The sequence below is a fragment of the Rattus norvegicus genome, chromosome 20 (assembly GCF_036323735.1).
Source record: "Rattus norvegicus strain BN/NHsdMcwi chromosome 20, GRCr8, whole genome shotgun sequence".
Taxonomy (NCBI): domain Eukaryota; kingdom Metazoa; phylum Chordata; class Mammalia; order Rodentia; family Muridae; genus Rattus; species Rattus norvegicus.
The window spans coordinates 2,842,934-2,866,764 of NC_086038.1; the positions used below are offsets into that span (position 1 = coordinate 2,842,934).

Sequence of the window (23,831 nt, forward strand, 5' to 3'; positions counted from 1 at the left end):
CCGCCTTCCGCCTTGCGGGGCAGGTCCTTGGCCCCGCCCTAGTCCTTGTCCGGCGCATGCGCAGTCGTTCTTCCGGCAGGCCGTACGTTGGATGTGCGACAAGATGGCTGCCTCCTTGCGGCACACGCTGCTAAGGCTGTATCCTTCACTCTTACGAAGTTCCTATGTAGCTCAGGTAAAACGTGGAGGAATTTCTCTGCCGACCGGTGGTGTCGATACTTTCAACCTTTGCTGCATTACGATGAGTTAAGGGGCACGGGTCTTCCCATATGTTTACGTGTTAGATCTGCACCACCCTCTGTTCCCACGGCGCGCGATTTCTTATATTTTTGGTTGTGAGCCTAGCCTTTAACGGCTGAGCCATCTCTCCAGCCCACGGCGCGCGATTTCTAAATACTGAGCGTTCGGGTCAGAACCAGGGTTACGTGTCATCGTCTCCCCCCGACTACCATTAGGAAAAAGAACTAGGTGGTGGGGTTACCCCAGTGGAAATGAGCAATTCATAACTAGATCGTTAGTACCTGAAGTGGTACCCAGAAAGTGTTTTTGTAGCAAAGGGCCTATTTTAAGATTTTCCCCCCCGTTGTTCCGGAGACAGTCTAGGTTGATCTCATAGGTGCTCCCTGAGCTTTCTACCTCTGGTTCCCAGGTTATGGAATTAAAAGCAAGATACACCACTCCTACTCCACCTTTTCACACATCATTTTCTTATCAGAGCATGCGTGAGAGTCTAATTCTGCTCTCTAGATTGAGATTGCCCTTTAGCCTGAGGTACTCACCACCCTGGAGGTTCTTGGCAGGGCAGGGAGAAATAGGAAGGCTTGTCCGGACGCCACTCCCTAAAATGGGACTACAGAGTGGTGACAGAGGTTACCACCGAAGTAATGACAGGCTTGGTGGCTTTAAAGCTAGCGTTAGCACTCACATTTGTTTTGCCCTGTGGAATGTTGACGCAGCATTTTATGAAACTGGTCACCGAAGTGACTTTGGATTTTTCTCATCGATTTGAATCACCCCTGCTCCCCATGAATCTTACTTCCAAAGGTTTGGACATATTTTTTCCCAGTAGAACCAACTAATGCTCAAGCAAGCTCAGATCTTAGTATGCCAAGGTTTTTAAATCGTTACATCCCACTAACAACCTCTACCTTGCTGGCTTATCCTACAGGATCTGATTGGGGAGCCTAGGTAGAGTGGTTGTCAGTTTAACAACAACAGAATTGCTACTTTCTTATATCTTCTTGCCAAGTTATGCTGATATTTTTGTGCACACGCTCCAACTCTCCCCAAAGTATGATAAACCAAATAGTTGCAGCCTTTTCTTGGAACTCCTCCTCCTTTCACTCCCTTCATAGGTTCCCCTCCAGACTCTCTGCACCAGAAGCCCACCTGAAGATGCTTCATCCTCACTTCCCGTCTCCCCTTTTGAGAACGAACCTTGGAAATACCTGGATTCAGAAGGTACCCAAGTTTGGTGCAAAGGAGAGGAAGATGGGGCTAAAAGATCCCTTCCATTCTCGAATGCATAAGTAAACTCATCTGGTCTTTATTTCAGAATACCAGAACCGCTATGGCTCTCGCCCTGTTTGGGCTGACTACCGCCGCAACCACAAAGGTGGTGTGCCACCACAGCGGACCCGAAAGACATGCATTGTAAGTTTCTAAGGTTCTCATCTTGGTGGGGCATGAAGAGGAGGCCATATTGAAGATAGCATAATTCTTTTTTTCCCACCTCTCCCTCCCCCCCTCCCCCCCACAGCGTAAGGATAAAGTGGCTGGGAATCCTTGCCCCATCTGCCGGGATCACAAGTTGCATGTTGACTTTAGGGTAAGGAGAATCTTTTATCCAGAATTAGAATTTGTGGCCTCTTCACAGTGCTAAAGAGATTGTCTGAAGTGTCTCACAGTCTTCTGTATCCCTGTACCCACAGTCTTATTTTTCAGTGGTTTGTCAGTGTGAAAACACCCCTTTTGAGCTGGATTTGGTGGCACACGCTTTTAATCCCAAGTTCTCAGACAGCCAAGTCTAAAAGTAGACTTGGTTAACATATATCTATAACCCCATCCACACTGGCAGACTGAAGCAGAAGTGTGAGTTCCAAGTTCCAGGCCTTCTCATAAACCTACACTACGTATTACAGAAAGGGAGGAAAAGAAAGCTTATTTCTGCGGGGATGATGCTCATAAGTTAACTCAGGAGGTAGGATGAGACAGTCTAAGTAGCCCGAGTACCTTCAGACTTAGGCAGCTGAACTGAGACCACACCTAGGTCACAGGTTAATTTTTTTTTTTTTAAGAGTAGATTTATTAAGGAAAGACCTCCAAAGACAGGGAGAGTCCGAAGATCGTTTACAAGTGTTTCATCCTGTCTTGGTGGGCAGAGCTTCCTTCATTTCCCTCTTTCGAGATGGCATCCATTTATGTAGCCCACACTAGCCTCAGCTCACTGTCCAGTCTTGGCAGGCTGAGTTGTGAGAGCTCAGGTGCGCACCACCTTGCCTAGTTGTCCGTATTCTTTGTCCTCCCAGTGTCCAGTGAGATGCTGGGACCTGGGGCCAGAGGACTGAGGTACAGAGTACAGTAAGGTCCTCTCCCATCCCCTCCCCCCACAAAAGCAGCCTTTAAAAATGATGGGGCTTGCTTCTGAGTGAGTGCAGGAATTGTAAAGATGCTCAGAGGGGCCAAAGCTGGGTATACAGCGTGTCAGGGTGTAGACGAAGGTGCTCGTCCTTCAAGCACATCACAGAGGGCCACAATGCCTTCCCAGGCTGTGTGCCTGGCAGGTTACAGTGACTGGGCTGGGCACCATGGCAGGCGGGTGAAGAGTAACAACCAGTTCTGTAACTCCACGCATGGATTTGCTTTTTTCCCTGCTCACCTCCTGTGATTGGTGTGTTTGGTTGTCTTACGTAATTAGAACGATTGAACTGCTCGCAGTCTTACAGCCTATCGAATTACTTACTCATTACAGATTCATTCTTTCTGGGTGATTTCTGGACCTTGATGACCACCCCAATTTTTGCCCAAAAGTGGACTATTAGGAACATGGCTTCTCCATAACCCAGTGGCAGATACAGAATGTGTAGGTGAAATGAGTTGGTGAGAGAGACGTAGAGCAGTAAAGAGCAGCTATGAGAGTATTGTTGGTTTTGTTGTTGTTGTTTGGGGTTTTTTTTGAGACAAGGTCTTTCTCTGAAGCCCTGGCTATCCTGGAATTCACTCCACTCAAAAGCATAGGCCCACTTGCCTCTGCCTCCCTAGCACTGGTATTAAAGGTGTGTGCCGGGCTGGGGATTTAGCTCAGTGGTAGAGCGCTTACCTAGGAAGCACAAGGCCCTGGGTTCGGTCCCCAGCTCCGAAAAAAAGAACCAAAAAAAAAAAAAAAAAAAAAAAAAGGTGTGTGCCACCACACTCTAGCTCTTGGTGTTTGCTTTGCTGGGCTTTTCTTTTTCTTTCTTTCTTTTTTTTTTTTGGCGGGAGGGTGGGTTGGAGACCAGAACTCACTTTGTGCTCTTGCTGTCCTTGATCTCAAAGATAATTAATCTACTTTGGTTTTGCCTCCTAAATGCTGGACTTACACTAACAAGATGTAGCCAAGGCTAGCCTCAAACTCATCATTCTTCTGTGTTCCCCTTTTCATCAAGTTCTAATGGGGTGCACCACCACAACGGGCTGCGTTGGTGTAAGGTGTGCATGCTCAGCCTAAGAGGTCTTGACCACCCCCTCACACATTTGTCTATCTCTCCTACAGAATGTGAAACTCTTGGAACAGTTTGTTTGTGCCCACACGGGTATCATCTTCCATGCCCCATATACAGGTTAGCTTGGCACTCCTGTTCCTACCTGTATAGTTTTCCTTGGAGCACCCCCGGTTATGGTGTTGGGTGGTAGATGTTTGTTTGATGGTTCCTATAAATAGGATACTCCTTACGATAAAACTGTTAATGTGGACAAAAGACTAAAGTTTCAGAGCCTCCCTATAGGAGGAAGAGCTGTCTAAATGTACTTTAAAAGGTAAACCATGCCTTAAACCATGATTTTTAAGGTTAGCCTGGTCTGCATAGTGACTTCCAAGATAGCCAGAGCTTTGTAGACTCTGGCTCAACTTAAAAAAAAAAAAAAAATGAACAGCTTGCTTTTTGGTAAAGTTTTTCCACCTATCATTCTAAATGTATTTATTTATTATATATAAGTACACTGTCTCTGTCTTCAGACACACCAGAAGAGGGCATCAGATCTCATTACAGAGGGTTGTGAGCCACTGTGTGGTTGCTGGGAATTGAACTCAGGACCTCTGGAAGAGCAGTGCTCTTAACCACTGAGCCATCTCTCTGCGCCCCCCTCCCTTTATTTTATGTATAACTAAATTTTTCTAGTGCTGCTGGCACTTCAGTTTCCCAAATTTAAAACTAAGTTTAACAATTCGGGATTTTCTGTTTCTTGCCCTCAGTGGCATAGCCTGTGGCCCTGTCCAGTCTCTTATGTGGTGTACAACTGCTTCGAGCAACTGTAGCAGAGCTGAGGGTCATGCTCTATACACAGAGAGGACCTAGAGCAAGGGTAATCTGAGCTTACGTTTCTGTGAGGGACATGGCCCTGTAAGACATTCCTTTTGTTATCAGCCTCCAGAGTGGAGCTGGGAGTAACTATTGCTACTCCGTCACATTCCCTAATTTGAAATCACTTCTTATAAGATCTCTCTCTCTCTCTCTCTGGATTTTCCAAGTCAGCCTTTAGCCACACCTGTCATGGAGCCATCTTCTGGCCCATCTGTGGGCTCTGTTGTTCAGTGACATCTCTATAGTGGCTAGACATCCAGGCAGATAAAGGCCAGAGGCCTGAGCCATCAGGTGAAGCCAGGTTCTCCACTGTCAGCTGTCTCTGTGTAGAAAACCTACTGTTTTGTGGGACGCTGAGCAGGTTCACTCTTCTCTCTGTAGGGGTCTGTATGAAGCAGCACAAGAAGCTGACCCAGGCCATCCAGAAAGCCAGGGAGTATGGTAAGTGAGAGCAAGGCTGAGATTTTCGCTTATGTGCCCCGTGTCTGTGAGAAAGTACTCAGCACACTCCTAGAGCTTTGTCCAAGTTGGGTGAGTGACTGGACTCTGAAGTAACAGCTGCAAATTCCAGGCTACTAGGAGTACATATTGAGATGATCTTTCAAGAAACACAAGGAAGAACCATTGCTTTCTTCAGTCTGCTCTGTCTCCTGAATCTTGATCTTGACATGCTTGTGTCTTGTGTTTCTTTTCTTTTCTTTTTTTTTTTTTTTTTTTTTTCCGGAGCTGGGGACCAAACCCAGGGCCTTGCGCTTGCAACCCATGCTTGTGTTTCTTGATTCTGCCCTCTGTCACTTGCCCTGGCTTGCACAGTGCCTTTGCACAGATGAGTGAGTGCAGGGGAAGCCCATGCAGAAGCCCACGCAGTGCTCTGCCTGCTCTTTGTCTCCTTGGCAGGTTGTGCTACTGGACTGCTTGGTGGCTCTCATCGGTCCCTCCACTTGCAGTGCCTTTTTCTTGTCTGAGTCTGATCTGCCCTTCCTTATCCACCATTATTTCCTTTAACCCCTAGGTCTTCTCAGTTACTACGTTCCCCAGGTTGAGCCCCGAGATGCTGACCTTCGCACTGTACATGGAGCTGTCAGTGTGACTCCACCAGCCCCCACGTTGTTGTCGGGTGAACCTTGGTACCCGTGGTACAGCTGGCAACAGCCACCAGAGAGAGAGCTCTCTCGCCTTCGCCGGCTCTATCAAGGAAATCTCCTGGAAGCAAGTGGCCCCCCACCTGAGTCAATGCCTGAGATGCCCTCTACAGCACCAGCAGAAGCCTCCACTGAGCAGACCGGATCCCAGAGTGCTTAGAACTCGAGACTGCGGAAGTCAGACTTAGGGAGTGGTGTCTAGGGGTATGTGGTGGTGTGTGTTCTGGAAAGGGTTCTGTTTTGTGACAGTGGCAGACCCTAAAAGGAAATGACTGCTATGAAGAGGACAAGCACATTTGAAGTTGAGATGTATGTGGGTAACTCTGGAGAGGGCTTACATATGAACTGGAGACTTTGTGTGCGCTTGTACGTCCCTATTTTAAACCTCCTGGCCCGGCTTTTAGACAATAAAGCTGTGTCTCCTCACCTGTTCCTGACTTCATTTGGGCTGATTTTTCAAACATGGGTGTGAAGCCTGAGATGGGGTGCAGGTGTGGGGTGGAAGTTGGTCCACCTGCTAACGCCCACAACTCCATCAAGGAGGATGTGTGACTGGCTCTTAAAAGGTTCCTTCAGCTATTCACTTTAAGGGCAGGATACTTGGTTGCTATGGCACTGCAGGGGCACAGACCTGCAAAAGGAGAGCTGTTGCTAGAGAACAGCTGGTTTGGCAAAGAAAATGGGGTTTCCCAGGCTGCTGGACTCCACGGTGGGGGCGGGGCAAGCCCTCGGGGCGGGTCCTGGAAATAAAGACTTATCGGCCCTGGTAGCGGAAGTGACGTTTTGTGGGGCGTGTCCGATCCCGCACAATGGGCCATGGAGTTCCCGTTCGATGTGGATGCGCTGTTCCCGGAGCGGATCACCGTGCTGGACCAGCACCTGCGGCCTCCGGCCCGCCGACCCGGAACCACAACGCCGGCCCGGTGACATTTCAAACCCGACCCATGGCCCTTCTGTCCCGGTTCCTCTCCAAACCTGATCCAGGAACCACGCCCCCTTCTCACTGACTACTGGCCATTCCTTCTGCGGTCTTACATGGTTTTTGGTGACCTCTGACCCTGAATCTAGCTGGGTTAATCGGCCTACATCTGTAACCTTTCACCCTTTGGCCTAATGTAGCCTCAACAAGAGGCTATAGTTAACCCACCCTTCCTACCGCCTCACAGTAGCCTTAACATGGGAGCTGTAAAACCAAAGTTTGGGATCTGGAGGGGTGAGGTGGGAGGTGAGGAAGAGTTCCAAGCAAAGTCAGAGACCTTGTGGAGGAGCCTGGGTGGGAGCCAAGCAGGCTGCCAGGAATGACTTCCGGGATGCTGTAACCCAGCGAGTGTCTGATCAGCCCCCCTCTCTCTGTAGTGTGGATCTGCAGCAGCAAATCATGACTATTGTAGATGAGCTGGGCAAGGCTTCTGCCAAGGTACGGGGCACCTCTAGAAGGAGGAAAGGGAAACGGGTGGCAGATCAGGGGCCCTACAAAGTATGTTTTCATCTCTGCAGGCTCAGCACCTCCCTGCACCCATCACCAGCGCTTTGAGGATGCAGAGCAACCGACACGTTATTTATGTACTAAAGGACACCTCAGCCCGCCCGTGAGTCTTACTGTTATTCTTCCATGTGAATCAAACTCATCCTTCCTCCTTTCTTTTACTATCTCTCCCAGACAGTTGTCCCTGCCTGCCACATTATTTTCTCCATTCCACAGGGCAGGGAAAGGAGCCATTATTGGTTTCCTCAAAGTTGGATACAAGAAGCTCTTTGTACTGGTGAGTGTCCCTGCAAACTAGGCGTTTGTAAGCTTTGGTGCCAGAGAAGAAATGGGGGTTGGGGTCAGGGACGACAAAGATTCATGGCTCCTACTAAGTCCGTGTTGTTCTTGACCTCATAGGATGACCGTGAGGCTCACAATGAGGTAGAACCCCTTTGCATTCTGGACTTTTACATCCACGAGTCAGTGCAACGGCACGGCCATGGGAGAGAACTTTTCCAGTATATGTTACAGGTACCGGAAATAGATCTAAAAGGCTCTTCACCCCGAAGCTCAAAGAGGCCCTGCTCCATGCCCCACAATTGGTCCATTTTCCTCTGTATTCCCTTGCCAGGCTCCCAGTTGCCTGCTAGCATGCTCCTCCTACCGCCCCCTGCCCCCAAGCTTCCCCTTTTCCTGCAGAAAGAGCGAGTGGAACCACACCAACTTGCCATTGACCGACCATCACCGAAACTGCTCAAGTTCCTGAACAAGCACTACAACCTGGAGACCACAGTCCCACAGGTGAGAGGCTCTGCACAGAGGCAATGCCCCATCTCACCAAGCGTTCCTATCAGCTTGACTGATCCCTTTGTGGTGCCAGGGATCAGACCTGGGGCATGGGGCGCGCTGCGTGTGCACTCTGCCACATCTCTGCCCCCCCCCCCCTTTTTTAAAACAATGTTACATTTATTTACTTACTGAGTGCATTCTGGTTCATGTGTGGAGGTGAAAAACATGTGAGAATCAGTTTGGTCCTTCTACCAAATGGGTTCTGAGAGCTGAAGTAAGAGGTCAGCAAGGGCTAACCCTGGAGACATCTGGCTAGTGTAACCTTGGGGTTGTTTTGATGTTGTTTTAGACATACCTCATTTTATGTGTGTGAATGCTTTGCTCACATGAGTATATGTGCACCGTGCTCATGCCTGTGCGCACAGGTCAGAAGGGGGTGTCAGAACATTGGAACTGGAGTTACAGACTTTTATGAGCCACCAAGCATGTGGGTGCTGGGATTGGATCTTAGTCCTCAAGAACAACCAAGTGCTCTAAGTTTCTGAACCATCTCTCCAGCCTCTGTTTTTTTTTTTTTTTTCTTCAAATAAGCTCTCACTGGATCACCCTATCTGTCCCAGAGTCACCTTGAATACCAGCTTAGCCTCGAACACACAGAGTTCCACCTATTTCCATCCCCAGAGTGCTAGGATTAAAGGGATACAGCACCACCTCAGCTGTAGTTTTATGGGGACTTCATACCTGAACTCTATATTGACAGCATTCCTGTTCCTCTTTCTCCCCCTCCAATTACTCCTGTGTCCCCCTCTCCCAAACTACTGTCTCTTTATTGTTCCTATGTGTACATACACACAGGTATATAGATAGGCCCAGATGTAGATATAAAACCTACTGAATCCCTTTAGCTTTGCTTATATGCACCTATATAAACCTAGAGGTGCCTCCAGGGTTCCGCTGTGGGGTTTTTTTTTTGCCATTGTTTTGTTTTTGTTTTTTAAAGATTTATTTATGTGTATGAGTACTCTATCTGCACGTACACCTGTATGCCAGAAGAGGGCATCAGATCACAGCTTATACTTAGTCACCATGTGGTTGCTGGGAATTGAACTCAGGACCTCCGGAAGAGCAGTGCTCTTGACCCCTGAGCCACTGTGGGTTTTTGAAACAAGATCTCGATATATAGCTCAGGCTGGCCTTGAACTCACAGCGACACTCCATCTCCTCCTGAATCATGGGTATGTCTTGATGCTCAGCTGCTCTGTGTTTTAAAAGACTTGTGCTATATACACACCTAACCCCCCACCCTCCTCAAACTGATGATCTGCCTGCCTCAGCCTCCCAAGAAGTAGGATTAAGTGAGTCATGATGTCCAGAGTGATTTATGTTCACAGTTAAATCCCTTTCTCCTTACTGACTACGTAAGCATTCATCCTGTCTTTGGGGGCCTTTGTTTGCTCGCTTGCTTGCTGAGGCACAGTCTCATTCTGTAGCTCTGGCTTTTCCGATACTCGGCTGGCTTCAGACCCACAGAGATCTGCCTGCCGTGCTCAGAGTGCTAGGACCAAAGTTGAGCGCCACCCAGGGCAGCTCTGTTACTGTTCTGAGAGCCTTTCGTTGTGTAGTGCTATCTGGCCTCAGACACAGACATCCACCCACCTCTGCTCCACCACAGACAGTCTTAGGGGATTTGTGTGTGTGTGTGTGTGTGTGTGTGTGTGTGTGTGTGTGTGTGTGTGTGTGTTTTTAGAGAGGCTCTCATGCTGCAGACTAGCTCACCGGAAACTCCTGGTGTAGCCTAGGATAGCCTCACAGTAACCCAGCTACCCCAGACTCCTGACCACTAGGATTATCGTGCTTAGCTGTTTTTATTTCTTTTTACAGATTATTCTTTCTTTGTTCATACATATGTGAGTTTGCCTGCGTGAGTTTGTAGGTACCATTGAGTCTAGAGATGATGAGAACCAAACCTAGGTCCCCTGCAAGAGTAGTAAGGGCCCTTAATTTCTGAGTCACTTCATAGCCTGTTGACCTTTATGAAAGGCTGTTTCGGTTTTGTGGTGGTGGTGATGGTGATGATGGTGGTGATGGCAGTGGCGGTGGTTGTTTTTTTTTTTTTTTTTCTTGTTTTTTTTTTTTTCTTTTTTTCGGAGCTGGGGACCGAACCCAGGGCCTTGCGCTTGCTAGGCAAGCGTTCTACCACTGAGCTAAATCCCCAACCCCTCGGTGGTTGTTTTGAGACAGGGTCTCCCTGTATAGTAGCTTTGACTGTCCTGGAGCTAGCTTTGTAGAACATGTTGACCTTAAACCACAGAGGTCACCGTGCCTCGACCTCCAGAGTTCATCACCACACCCGAACCTGGGTTGTTTTCCTACTATGCCTTATTTTCATCCCCAAGCACAAGAGCTCCTCTCCACCTTCTTCTCACACAGGCCCATTCCTCATTAGTCATCATTTATGGGAGATCCAGAGTAATGGGGCATTCCAGGCCTTGGGGAGCTTGCTTGGTTTATCGTGGGACATGACTAATGCATTCAGCAGGTGTTTATTGTGTATCTGACACGGTTGTGGGCACGAGGAATACTATACACCACCAAACAAAAGAATCTATTTCTAAATGTGGAACCAGACCAACAATGTATTCTAGGGCCCCGCAAGGGTGGTGCATGCCTTTGATCCCAGCACCGGGAAGGCAGAACTCTGTGAGTTCATGGCCAGCCTGGTCTAAATATTGTTCCAGGACTTCCAGGACTCCCCGGAGAGGCCCTATCTCAAAACAAAACCAAAAATCAAACGAAGTATTCTATACTGTGGTAAGAGTTATGTGCTGGTAGGGGAGGGGCTTACAGGTGCAAGTCAGATACTGGCGGGGGCTCTCACCTGAGATGCTAGTTCATTTGTACAGCAGCATGAAGGAAGTCTGTGGAGGCACAGTGTCCCAGAGAGGAGCAGTGGCCAGTGAGAATATCTCACAGCAGTGTGACCAAAGGGAAGTAGTAGGTGAGAGCCAAAAGGAAGGGAGCACCTGGGCAGGGCCACAGAGTTCACCTGTCTCCTTCGCTTTGGTTGCTGTACCAGAAGCAAGCTGTAGAGGGAGCCAGAGGGGAGGTTCAGAAGATGAACAGGAAGGCGGAAGTTGATCAGGGCTAGACCCAGGGGCAGCAGTAGAGGTAGGAAGGGCATCGAAGGGTAAAACAAACAATATTTCCTTATAGACTAGATGTGGGAAAAATAAGAGTTATGATTGGACCAAAAACAATGGGAAGGATGATGTTGTATGATGTAGATAGATTGGCCTCGGGGAAAACATTAGGAGTCTTGTTCCAACTAGCTTGGAACTTACTGTGTAGTCCAGGCTGGCTTTGAACTCACAGAAATCCTCCTATCTCAGCCTCTTTAATTCAAAGGTTACAGGAATGAGTCACGATGCCCAGTATAGGAGTTGATTTTTAAGGTGGTCATGAGTTTGAGAGTAGCCTGGGCTACCTGAAATACTGAGTCAGCAAAAAAAAACACACCAAAACCCGGAGGGGGTGGGGGGGAAAGAGCAGTATTAATTTCAGTACTTCTGAAGTTGAGACAGGCAGATATCTCAGAGTTCAAGGTCAGTCTGGTCTACAAAATGAATTCCAGGGGTTGGGGATTTAGCTCAGTGGCAGAGCGCTTGCCTAGCAAGCGCAAGGCCCTGGGTTCGGTCCCCAGCTCCGAAAAAAAGAACCAAAAAAAAAAAAAAAATGAATTCCAGTCCAGAGAGGGATACAGACTGAGACCCTGTCTTTAATAAGAGTAGTAGAGAATGGTGGAAGGGACACATTCTTCACATTGGACAGGTTAGCCCAATTACATGGACAAGTGGAACAGCCAGCCTGTTAGTAGTCCCAGCAGATGTCCTGTAAAATATTAACATTATCCCGTGAGCTCTGTTTGAGATGTACATGTGTGCATGTATGAGTACCTGCATGTATGTATGTGCACCGTGTTTGTGTGTAGGATCTGCAGAGGTGGGAAGAGGGCACAGGATCCCCTGGAATACAGAGGGTTGTGAGCAGCCGTGTGGATGCTGGGAACAGAAGCTATGCGGAAGCGCAGTATCTCCTTAGCCCTTGACTTACTTCGCATCTGTGCTGTGCTTGTCACTCTGCTTATATGTTCGTGTTTTTCCAAGCACCATTTGTAGAAGGAACATTTGCTCATTCCCCGTTGACTGATCATGGCACCTTTGTTAAATCAGTTGGCCAAGGACACACAAGTTTATCTCTGCACCTTTAGTTCTGCGCTGTTGACTGACATCTGTCCTCTGCCACTTGCACACTGTGTGATTTGTGCGTTGTTAGCACTAGGATCCTTGCACCAAACTGCTTTGATTTCTGTGGTTCAGTAGTGAATTCTGAAAATAGGAAGTGTTAGACTTCAGCTCCATCCTCTTGACTGGCTGTTTGGTTTGTTTGTGTGAGACTGTCACCGTGTAGCCCTGGCTGACCTGGAAGCCATGTGCAGAGCAGCAGGCCGCCTCCTTGGCATGAGTCCCCACAGGCTGTCTTTGCAGTTTTTATAACTCCATGTGAACTTTAAGACCAGCTTGTTAGGGTCAGGGGTTTTTCGTGTTCTGTCCCCAAGAACAAACAGTCTGGCTTTTGTTCTTCCCGCTGTGGGCTTTGTTTCTTTTTCTCTACTTCTTTTATAAAGAGGGAGTGTGGTACAACAAGCCTTTAGTCTCAGCACTTGGGAGGCAGAGGCAGGCAGAGCTCTGTTGTAAGTTCAAGGCCAGCAGGTCTACAGGCAGAGCTACACAGAGAAACCCAATCTCAAATACAAATGTGTGTGTGTATGTGTGTGTGTATATATATATATTATATACATAATTATACATACACACGTGTGTGACACCACCACCTGCCTAGATTTATTTTATTAGCTTATTATTAGTATAAATATTTTGCCTGCGTGAATGTACATGCACTTTGGGATGCCTGGGTATCCATGAAGGTCAGAAAAAGGTGTTCGATTGTCTGGGACTGCAGTTGCAGATGGTCATGAGCTACCTCGTGGGTATTTGGAGTTAAACCAGAGTCTTCTGCAGGAGCAGCAAGGGTTCTTAAACTGCTGAACCATCTTGATCTTGGGGCAGGCAGAGTCTCACGTAGCCCAGGTGGCCTCCGGCTCTCTGTGTAGCTGGGGATGACCTTGAACCCATCGTCCTCCTGCCTTTCCCCTCCAAGTGCTGGATTTCAGGCATATGCCACTGAACCCGATGTGTGTGAGGCTGAGGATGGAACTCAGCACTTCACGGGTGGTAGGCAAGCCTTCTACTAGCTGAGCCACCCCTCTGGGCTTTCTGGCACAGGTTCTGGACCTACTGTGTGCTAAGACTGAACGTGGGCTTTGTTTGCTCCATCTTCCAGGTGAACAACTTCGTGATCTTCGAAGGCTTCTTTGCCCATCAACACCGTACGTTTCCTTACCTCGTGTCAGCCTAGTAGTCGTGGAAAGGGAAAGGAAAGAGGTGGGCTCTTGGTTCCACAGGCCCCCACTGAGGGCCACCACCTCTTCCTTCCTCACAGGGTCCCCCACTCCCTCTCTGAGGGCAACTCGACACTCTCGTGCTGCTGTGGTCGATCCTATACCCGCTGGTAAAGCCTGCAAGGACTGGGTGGAATTAAAGGGCAGCAAGGCCTAGTTCTCAGGAGGTTCCGGGGTGGTCAGTACTATCTGCTGGCAATTCAGAACACCCTAAAACCACTCACCCATCCGGCGGTGCTCTGTTTGCCTTGTCCCTGCTGGGAGCATTTTATACTGGGAAGAACTCAGGTCCTGCTGATGCTCAAGCTCACGCTCTAACCATACTGCCGCACTGCTCCACTCAAGAGCACACCCGGCCTTGTTCTCTGCAAGGGTTCTTATAAGCAAGCCCTCCAGAGCTTGGCTGACCACTGATATCAGCAGAGCCTCTGTGCTAGGTCAGCTCCCTCAAAACCATAGTCAAATTGCTGTGAATTTCTCAGGCTCTATCAGCCAGGGAGGGACAGTGAGCCCAGTGGTCCTTTCATTTCTATTCATGGGATAGTAATGGGAATAGTCAAGTCTATATACTTGTTTTAAAAGAAAATGCTCAAAATGTATAACATTTTTGCCTGGCACGGTGACACATGCCGTTGATTCCAGCACTCAAGAAGCCAAGGTAGGTGGACTCTGAGTTTGAAGCCAGCTTAGTCTGCACAGCAAGCATTATGCCAGCCAAGGTTACATGTGAGAGCTTGCTTTAAAAGAATTTTTTTTCAAAAATAATCAAACCTAATTTGATTAAAACTCACAGGATGGCCAGCACTTGAGAAAGGGAAATCCCTGAGTTTGACAAGGCCACTCTGGTCTACAGAGTTTCATTTTTGAAAAACCAAAAAAAAAAAAAAAAAAAAAAAAAAAGAGAGAGAGAGAGAGAGAGAGAGAGAGAGAGAGAGAGAGAAGAAAACCTCCCAGGCAGCCTGCAACCTTCCCTCCTCCCTCCCCAGTGCATCGTTAGGGAGAGAAGCATAGCCTTTACTAGCTATGTGTTGCTGGCTGGCACAGAATGGCTAGCATTAGGCTGGTTACCTTCCCGTTGGCCAAGAAAAGTAGTAACAGTGGCCCAAAGAACTCACTGCTCCTTAGTAGCATCAGCCTAGGCTCCCAGAGGCCGACCGCAGTGCCGAGGCTACCCTCTGGGATGGATGCTGGTCCACAGAGGGTTGACTGGGTTCTTCTGGTCTGTGATGGATAACCTGAGGGGAAGGGAGGAGACCCACCCTTGCTATACATTAGCTATACGTTAACTCCCATTTGCTGAAGCCCTTCTGTAGATTCTCTCTTCCCTTTTGGGAGGAAGGACTTGAGACAGGGTCTTTGTAGCTCTGACTGTCGTAGAACTCGATGTATACACCAGGGTGCCCTTGAACTCACAGAGGTCAGCCTGCCTCTTCTCTCAAGTGCTGGGATTGAAGGCCTGTGTCAGTATATGTGGCTCCTTATTCTTTAGAGACAGGGTCTCACTATGTAACTCTGTCCTCGAACTCGCTATGTTGACCAGGCCTGGCCCTATCTTTCCAGTGCAGAGACTAAAGGCATGTGCCACCCCTTTGAACTTCCTCATTCTCCAGTATCTTAAAGCCTAATTAAACCTCAGAATTTCCCTATCGTTTTGTACAGGAAGGAGAGGTTCTGCAACTCCTCTTCCCTCCCCTAAACAATCACCAATTAACCAAGGGCTTTGTCCATCTCGTCTAGAGGGACCCAGGGTCCTCACTGGCCCAGCTGGGACTATTCCACTGCCCCAGAACCCCGGGGGGGCCTGACAACACCCACGGACAGTAAGAGCTCGCCTCCCCTTGGCCATCCTTTCCTGCACCTCCCAGGCCCCGGTCTCCCCTGGATCTTTCTCCTGAAACTCTGTGTTTGGCCTACTCCTTCTGGCTCTCCCCAAAAATGCTCCAACACTCCCTCCAAACCCCTCTCGGTGTGCTGGCTTTGCCACAGCACAGCTTCCGTACTGGCACTCCCAGGAGGAGCTGTGGTGTCAGGGAGCAAAAGCTTGGGATTGTGGGAAAGTGGCAGGGAGGAGTGATGGACAGTGCATCTCCTAAAACTTCCTTGTGTCCCCACTACCACCAGCTCCGGCAAGGAAGCTGCCACCGAAAAGAGCAGAGGGAGACATTAAGCCATACTCCTCCAGTGACAGAGAATGTAAGGGACCCGAGGAGGGCAGCTGGGGACAGGGTGGTCAGGGGAGGGTAGGTGGGTGTAAGGACCCAGGGAGAGTTGCTAAGGGAAGGCAGTAACCAGGAGACAATAATAAAAGGCTACAGTTGCTTCCTGCCTAATCTTAATTGTGACTCCTCTTTCCCCTTTTCTTCTCTCTCCTACCCGATTTCTTCCTCCTCTTCTCAGTCCTGAAGGTGGCTGTGGAGCCTCCCTGGCCCCTGAACAGGGCCCCCCGGCGTGCCACACCTCCAGCACACCCACCTCCACGTTCTAGCAGCCTGGGCAACTCGCCGGATCGGGGTCCCCTTCGGCCCTTCGTGCCAGAGCAGGAGCTGCTTCGATCCCTGCGTCTCTGTCCCCCACACCCCACTGCACGCCTTCTGCTGGCCACTGACCCTGGAGGCAGCCCAGCCCAGCGCAGACGCACCAGGTAATAAGGCTTGCAAGGTTGGGAGCCTCGGGATGTTGAGAAGTTAGTGGTGAAGAATATGTCAGTGGTGTGTGAGTTCCCCACAAGTGTGAAACAATGAAATCTTTACCAAAACATAAATTTCTGCAGCACTGGTCTGGAAAGAATGGGGGAGCTGGGGGAGCTTTATATAGAGCCATGGACCAGGAGTATATTTTGAAGGTCATAGAGATTCACTGGAGGGGGCCTTGAGCCTCTCAAGACTCAGGGAATCTTGGTTAACATTTGCTGGGGTCAGATGTTGTCTCACAAATTGGGAGGCAGTGGGTTCCAAGGCCACAGCATGAATGCCAAGAGCCCTTCCAGGTAGGCAGGGAGTGGGTGTCTCCTTTAGTTCTCCTCCTAGCTTCCTCTTCACCTCTGACTTGTCTGTTTTTCTCTCTCCCCTACCTTCCCTCTCCCCTTCTCCTGATCATAACATCCCTCTACAGCTCCCTTCCCCGATCTGATGAGAGTCGATACTGACAGGAAACCTGGGAGGGCAGACGCGCTCCCTCCTACAACTTGCAACCCACTCCACATTTTTTTTCTTCCTCTTTCTTGAACGAATGGGTTGCCAGGGTTCTAAATAGCCTAATACTTTGTAGCTTTTCTTACCACAGAAGACACCCCTATACTCCCGACCTGTGCTATGATACTCTCCCACAGACAGGCTGTTCTGTTCCCAGATCTCTCGGCTAAATGGCTCCTACTGACTCCCTAGAGAAGCACACTCTGCTTATAGTCAGACTCCAGACCACCAGAGATCCCAGGGCCTCCTCTGCCAGGGAAACCTTTAAGGGGTGTCCTGCCAGTGGATTAAATCCCTCCACAGTGCCCACTAGTAGCTCTAATCCTGCATCTTCCTGCCAAACAAACCTGCCCCATTAGTCTGACAAGCTCTGCTTCAGAGCAGTTCGTGCTGGTAGGACGAGGGGGTGGCTTCTCCTCCCAAAGTTGCCAAACTCTTACCCTGCAAGTGTTATGTAGATATGTCAGGCTAAGGCTACTGGGGGCCTCTGCAGGAGACTAACAGACTCCACCCTTTGTTCAGATAAGCGGAGTCTGTCTCTGGGTACTAGATCCCCTGCAAACACTCCAGGACCACTTAGCTGGGTCTCTGAAGATAAGCCTGGTTCTTTAGATCCTGGAATCCCTGCTGTCCTCCCTGCCTCCCTAGTAAATAAACTTGTGAGAGTGTCTTGAGATGAGATGGGGACCACCCTTGTGCTGCCCCGCCTTCTTTTTCCTTCCTACCAAGAGCCTCCTTCCCTGCTTCCATGCCCAGGGTATAGAAGGACCCCTCTTCCTCCCACACCCACCCTCTAAATGCATTAGATCAGGTGCCTCACTGTGTCCCTAAGTCCTTGGGAGCAGGACCTCCCTCCTCCCTTACTCCTTCCTGACTCCTTTTCCCTCTCAGTGTTGTCTCAATAAAGTGTGGGTTCTTCTGTATTTTCTAAATTGACATTTTCAGCGAAAAACACCTTACGGTTTCAGCTTTGTTTGTGCTTCATGCTCTTCTTGGGGTTTCAGTAGTCTCTACCCTCTTAATCTTCAGTTGTGAGACCTGCAGCAGAGCTCAAAGCCCCCAGACCCCTTCTGAGTCTCTGCCTCTCCCCACATTTATTGCCAGTTCTATTCTAGAGTTGCAATGGCTCTGTGTAGACCTCTACTAATTTGGGAGCCTTAGGTCCCCTACACCCAATAACATCTATCTCCTTCCCTGGCCAGCTGTGATAAGGTGTGGATTTGTTGGGAGCTTGGGGCCCACTAGCCTCAGAACTGTTTCTGGGTCCCTCTCCTTTCTCCTACTCTCTGACCTCATGTCTGTACCACAAACCTCACAGTACTCTCTCAAGACAAGTCCTGCCTACTATCTATAATCCTCACAGGGTATGGGGCATGGTGGCTCATGCCTTTAATCCCAACCCTTGGGAGGCAGAGGTAGGCAGATCTTGATAAGAATTTGAAGATAACCTACATAGCAAGTTGCAGTCCAGCCAAGGCGACCAAGTGAAAGGCTGTCAATAATAATAATAGTAATAGTATTAATAATAACAGCAGCCCAACAAGGTTGATCATCTCTAAAGACTGCCCTTCCTTCTTGCTACTGTGGCCTGAGATTTCTTATATTTAAGAGAATCATATTAAGGGAATCAGACATTTGGACACCATGGTTCTACAAGCTCCTTTCTGCATGCCTCAGTATTTTTATGACAATCAAATGACATAATGAGATGACATCACACCCAGCCCAATTAGAATAAGGCAACACAGCAGGATGGTATAGCCCTCCCCTGTCTTTGCTAGGAACAACCTTAGACAAGAGCCCTGTGGGGTGGTAGCTGCTTCTCTTCACCTTTGTTCCCTGCTATTCCTCCTTTCTCCTCTGACCTCTCCATACCACCTTTCATCCTGAGCCTCTTCCCCTTCATCTCCCATTTCTTCTACAGGGAGACTCCCTGGGGGCTGGTAGCCCAAAGCTGCCACTACAGCCGCCATGGGGGATTCAATACCTCATTCCTGGGTACAGGTAAGTAGTCACTTTTCTTATTCTCCAATCGAATAGGTCACACACACACTACTACAGTCTCCCTAGATGCCTGGTATTTCCACAGGCAACCAAGAACGGAAGCAGGGGGAACAGGAAGCAGAGGATAGGTGAGGTCTACACCTCCCCCTTAACAGCTGCCAGCACCTTCTGACACTGCCTAACATTACTCTCAGATGCTTCCTCCTAAGTCTGTGTGAACTGGATACCAGTTTTCCCACACATCTTTCTACCTAACATTGGATAAACCTTCTTCCTTGTGGGTTGAACTCTGGTGCTTCCCTCTGCCGTGCTCTGAGTACTGAAGTTTGGACACAGTGTTAACTGTCCCAGCCTTCTAACCCAGCAGGTGTTCTGTACAGTAAAACCTGGCACAGCACGCACACCCTTGAAGAACTTCTAACCATAACTCCCTTTAGCAGCTCTAACACATGCTTCATCTCCCTGCCCATCAGGTCGGCCAGTGAGGATCAGGTCTTGTTACAGGATGGGTCTGGGGAGGAACCTACGCATACAGTTGCTCCAAGGGCCCAGGCTCCACCGGCCCAGTCCTGGATGGTGGGTGGGGACATACTGAACGCCAGGGTCATTCGAAACCTGCAGGAACGCCGCAACACCAGGCCTTGGTGACCACAACCAAAGCTTGGCCCTCATAATGGATGTACTCATTCATTCATTCATTCAACAGGCCTGTCAGCTTCAGATCCTTTGTATCTTATTTTTAACCAGAGCAATAAAAATATTTATTTGTTATCACTATAGCTACTGAAAAAAAAGTGACTTGTCATTACTTAAATTTACATGCCCCTCATTCTCATTAAACCACATTCAATCCTGCCTTCCCTCATTCGCCAGGCCTGACAAGAGACTGCGCAGGCGCCCTGGGAGCGTTCCGGCCCGCCGGGCGCAGGCGCACTTCCGCGTAGCGGCGTCTGGGCTGCTGCGGGACCGCTGTGCGCAGGCGCACGGTGTCTCCGTTTCCCTCCCTCAGTCCCGGCCCCCTCCCTCCTTTCCCCTTCACGAAGCCGGCTCCGGGGCGCGCTGCCCGGAGAGGAGACGGGACGCGGGAGGCGCCCTCTCACCCCCAGAACACCATGTACCGTCCGAGCCCGGGAGCCGCCCGGCGCCTCCGGCCCTGCCTCCGCGCCTACCAGGTGCGACCCCAGGTGAGGCGTCGGCGGGCGGCGGGCAGCGGAGGGTCGGGCGAAGACCCTCCTCAGAGCCGGGCGAGGGGCGGGGCGCCGGGCCGCGCAGGCGCAGAGGCACCCGCCGCCCCTTCCCACCCGTGCACTGCACGCGCCGGGGGCGCGGGGTCTGTGAGGGCTAGTGTCCCCAATGAGGTACGGGCAGCGGCGTCCCGTGTGAGGCGCGTCTCCACGCCCCTGCCCTACCGTTCGCTACCTGTGCCCGGAGGTGACTTGAAGGGCAGGGCGGAGAGGCCGGAACTGCGGGCCTGTGGTGCACCTGCAGAACGGTCCTGCTCGCAAGGCTTGTCCGCTGCACCCGGTACGGCGGGCGCACAGCCACGCCCCCGACGGGGAAGGCTCCTGGAGGGCTGGGCAAGGTCCCGTGGAACCCCTACCCCCGGGGTTCCTTGGGCGCCGGGGGGCTTGGAATCAATCAGGCTTGACCTCAGGTGACCTGCCATCCTTGCAGTAACAGCGTTAGTGACAGAGTTCACCCTATGGCAGTCGGCCCAATTGTCATTTGATGGGGCCGAAAATTATCATCTATATGTAATATATAATGATACTACCTTATGGGTGATGAAGCTTAATTTACATGCACCGTCCTGTATATAGGCCTCCTCTGTTTACAGGAAACCGAGGTTCAGGGAAAGTGCCAGAGGTTCCAATAGAGTCAACACAAAATTATTCATACCTTCACCTGGATCCTCTTTACCCTGGCACAACTGTTTCGGAGTCATGGATACAAGTTATAGATCACACCCTTTCTCCCATGGGGCAATAAACCAGTCCTTCATCATTCACGAGAGACATTCTTTGCAGAACTGTCTCAGTAATGATAGGATCGTAAATATAACGGTGCTTTCTAAATGGGGAAGGTGGCAGTGGTGCTGTTGTCCTCTGGCACCCTTTCCTCATGTCTTCATTGAAGGTAGAGATGAGCCCATCTCTTTCCTCTGGTAAACTCTCTTCTGCAGGTAGGAGCAGGTAGGATTTGAGGCTTAACAGCCCAGCTCAGATGAAGGAGCGTTTGCTGATTTTGTTTTGTTTTTTTTTGTTTGTTTGTTTGTTTGTTTTTAAAACTAGCTCTGTGTAGCCCTGGTTGGCCTGGAACCCATGAGCAGCCTTGTCCCAGCCCCTGGTACCACCATGCTTAGACATCTGATTTTTTTTCTTTCTGTTCTCTTTTCCCCAGGACCAGCTCTCTCCTCGGCCAATACCATTCCCACCCCTATGGCCCCACTCCACTCCACCGACTTCTCCATCTTTTCCCCTTCACAGGTCACTACCACCCCCACATCCTCCTACCAACCCTCTTCCACCACCTCTCTCTCAGGTCCAGGTTCTCAACTCATTGAGTACGGTTCTTCCTCTGAGAAAGAGGGAGGAGGGACCAGGACCGGACCTACACAGTGGTTGCCTGGATGGGCTTAGGAGCCTTTTTGAGGGACCTCCTTACCCCCATCCTGGGGCTGTGATACCTTTCCAAGCCCCTGGGACTTCCCACCCTTCCTCTACCACTCCATCAGGAGATCAGAGTATGGAGGAACACCTGGCTGTCATGCACGAGAGACTAAGACAAGAGGTGAGCAGCTCATCTATCTGTAGCAGGAAAATACGGAGACTAGTCCGTTAACTTGTCTTGGTAACATGAGACAGGCGTAGAGCTGTGCCATGAGATACCTTCCTGAGAAAAGGGTGTCCCTGTTTGAATTAAGGACGGTTAAATTGGAAATGACGTTTCACTTGGGGGGGAGGTTGCGAGTGGATGTTAGAAGACCCTAAAAATAGATAACGGAGGAGCCAAACTGGTGACACTCGGGAGGTTGAGGGAAGAGGATTCCAAGTTCAAGGCCACATTGGGCTACACACCCTGTCTCAAGTAAGTTACATATATCCTCAAACCAGATCTTCTTCCCCACTGAGTCCACTGCCGTCTTCTTCCACCTAGCTTCCCACCCTTTTCCTCCGCTCCCATGACTACACCATATACTCAATGGATGTGGAATTCATCAATGAGATCCTGAACGTTCGCACCAAGTGAGAGTTGGGACGAGGGAGGGAAAAGAGGACCCTTGCTAAATAAATACTTGGGCCTTGTTCCAGAGAAGGTTCCAGCTGCTTCTGAGACCATCCCTCCCAACACTCCCCCCACCCCACCCCACTCCCCCACACACCTTGGCATAAGCGGTTCTGCAGTCCTGACACTCCTGTCCCTTTGATTCTCACAGGGGCCGGACATTTTACGTTATGTCCCTGACCCTTTGCCGCTTCCTGGCTTGGAACTATTTTGCACAGTTCCGACTGGAGATCTTACAGCTGACCCGCCACCCTGAGAACTGGACCCTACAAGCCCGCTGGCGCCTGATAGGTCTGCCCGTACACATGCTGTTCCTGCGATTCTACAGGCGCGATAAGGAGGATCTTTACCGGTAAGAGGGGAGGGCCGGAACACAGTGGCCCTGTAGGAGGGAAGGGCCGGAACACAGTGACTTGCTTCCCAGCAGTCCTTTGCTTACCCTGATTTGGCTGTAGACTTCCCAAGGGTAGACGTTTTTAGTCTATTATGTCCGTGTGCATGTGGTAGTGCACCTTAGAGCAAATAAATGAGCATTCAGAAGAAAGCTTGTGAGCATGAGTCCTCTCCCGCACTGTGCATACTGGGGATTGAACTCAGGTCTTCAGGCTTTCCTGCAAGTACCTGTACACAACCATCTCAGTGGCCCAGCCGGCTTTCCATAAAATTAGTAGATTTTTGTGTCTATTAAGAAATTGTTCCTGACTTTGAGTTTCTTCTTATGTTCCTTGGACCTGACGGGTGACAAGTACTTAGTTATCGAACAAATAACTTACTGGAGGATCAGGAGTTAAAGGCCAGCCTAGGCTGCATGAAACCCACCTCAGGAACCAAATGAACAAAAACACTTGTGTCCTGAATTTAGCTCTAGGTAAAGTACATGGTTAAGTTTCTGGCTGGTACATCCCCCAAAACTGTTAGGCTCCAGCCTCTAACATTGTACTGGAGCATGTAAATGACTGATATCTGGGCTGGTGAGATGGTTCACCCAGTAAGGAAAAGTGCTTGCCCCCGAGCCCGACAACCTCCGTTCAGTACCTGGAACCCACGTGATGGAGGAGAGGACCGTTTGTTGTCTTTCGTGGAGACACAAGCACTTACCCACCCACAACAGTAAAACAGGTCGTGGTTCAACAAATTTGCTGCACAGCGGAACACATTTGAGGCCCTCTGTGCCAATGACACTATGATTGTGTTGCTCTTAATTCAGCCTGAGCATTAGGAGTTTTAAGTTCCCAGGTGGCTGGGTGCAGTGGTGTGGCTGACAGTCCTGTTGTTGAAGCTGAGAGTTGGAAGTCAGCCTGGGCTGGGTACTGAGATCCCATCGGATGACCTAATGGCACAGCAGACTTTAGGAACTCGTTTTAACAAGTACCTGAGTTAAGCTTTAAGACAGCTTACCTCTCTCAGAAAGCCTCTCCCTTTCGTAGGACCTTTGATGCCTTTTCCACCTTCTACCTGAATTCCAGTGGCCTCATTTGTCGCCATCACCTGGACAAGGTGAGTGCTGGGCCTGGGTTGGGAGGGTGAAGGATAGAGCATGTCCGTGTTCCTCCCCAGCCTTCATGAACCTGTCTCTGCAGCTGATGCCTTCACACTCACCATCAACGCCTGTGAAAAAGCTGCTTGTGGGAGCCCTGGTGGCCCTGGGGCTGTCAGAACCTGAGCCCAGCTTACATCTGTGCTCCAAGACCTGATCCAGACTTGGGTGAAGGCCGCACTGAAGACTGCTACGCACAAAAGGAGGTGGAGGTAGACAGGAATGTCGTGCCAGCTGCCGCCCTCCACTCTCCTTCCTTCTTCCCATCATGCTGTGTAAAGCTGCTGTGTAATTTAACTTGTAAATAATAAAGTTTAAGCAATGATATAAGGTGGATT

The 23,831-nt window shown here is 49.8% G+C and overlaps 3 protein-coding genes across 20 annotated transcripts; all 3 read left to right on the top strand.

Moving 5' to 3' along the window:
* Positions 1 to 44: 44 nt before the first annotated feature.
* On the top strand, positions 45 to 6,132 carry Mrps18b (mitochondrial ribosomal protein S18B). Of its 2 annotated transcripts, NM_212534.2 has the most exons (7): positions 73 to 175; positions 1,356 to 1,461; positions 1,556 to 1,653; positions 1,760 to 1,828; positions 3,752 to 3,818; positions 4,941 to 5,000; positions 5,572 to 6,132. In NM_212534.2, the coding sequence occupies exons 1-7, from the start codon at positions 92 to 94 to the stop codon at positions 5,859 to 5,861; spliced, it is 774 nt and encodes a 257-aa protein (NP_997699.2). In that variant the 5' UTR covers positions 73 to 91; the 3' UTR covers positions 5,862 to 6,132. The 2 variants fall into 2 exon arrangements, with proteins under 2 accessions (XP_038954404.1, NP_997699.2); XM_039098476.2 differs by lacking the exon at positions 3,752 to 3,818 and having other exon boundaries at positions 45 to 175; positions 5,572 to 5,661.
* Positions 6,133 to 6,465: 333 nt separating this feature from the next.
* Positions 6,466 to 19,681, top strand: Atat1 (alpha tubulin acetyltransferase 1). Of its 13 annotated transcripts, NM_212498.1 has the most exons (13): positions 6,506 to 6,624; positions 7,058 to 7,118; positions 7,199 to 7,290; positions 7,404 to 7,464; positions 7,587 to 7,700; positions 7,869 to 7,970; positions 13,359 to 13,404; positions 13,518 to 13,586; positions 15,598 to 15,669; positions 15,874 to 16,117; positions 18,592 to 18,671; positions 18,757 to 18,799; positions 19,145 to 19,465. In NM_212498.1, exons 1-13 carry the CDS (start codon positions 6,518 to 6,520, stop codon positions 19,317 to 19,319), a joined length of 1,266 nt encoding a protein of 421 aa, NP_997663.1. In that variant the 5' UTR covers positions 6,506 to 6,517; the 3' UTR covers positions 19,320 to 19,465. The 13 variants fall into 13 exon arrangements, with proteins under 13 accessions (XP_063135276.1, XP_063135272.1, XP_063135273.1 ...); XM_063279202.1 differs by lacking the exons at positions 18,592 to 18,671; positions 19,145 to 19,465 and adding an exon at positions 19,545 to 19,681 and having other exon boundaries at positions 6,467 to 6,624; positions 18,708 to 18,799; XM_063279203.1 differs by lacking the exons at positions 18,757 to 18,799; positions 19,145 to 19,465 and adding an exon at positions 19,545 to 19,680 and having other exon boundaries at positions 6,467 to 6,624.
* Positions 19,634 to 23,823, top strand: C20h6orf136 (similar to human chromosome 6 open reading frame 136). 5 transcript variants are annotated; one of them, XM_039098477.2, is made up of 6 exons: positions 19,634 to 19,855; positions 21,213 to 21,461; positions 21,828 to 21,916; positions 22,108 to 22,308; positions 23,384 to 23,453; positions 23,537 to 23,823. In XM_039098477.2, exons 1-6 carry the CDS (start codon positions 19,784 to 19,786, stop codon positions 23,648 to 23,650), a joined length of 795 nt encoding a protein of 264 aa, XP_038954405.1. In that variant the 5' UTR covers positions 19,634 to 19,783; the 3' UTR covers positions 23,651 to 23,823. The 5 variants fall into 5 exon arrangements, with proteins under 5 accessions (XP_038954405.1, XP_038954407.1, XP_006255980.1 ...); XM_039098479.2 differs by having other exon boundaries at positions 19,634 to 19,843; XM_006255918.4 differs by having other exon boundaries at positions 19,711 to 19,843; positions 21,072 to 21,461.
* The last annotated feature ends 8 nt before the right edge of the window (positions 23,824 to 23,831 follow it).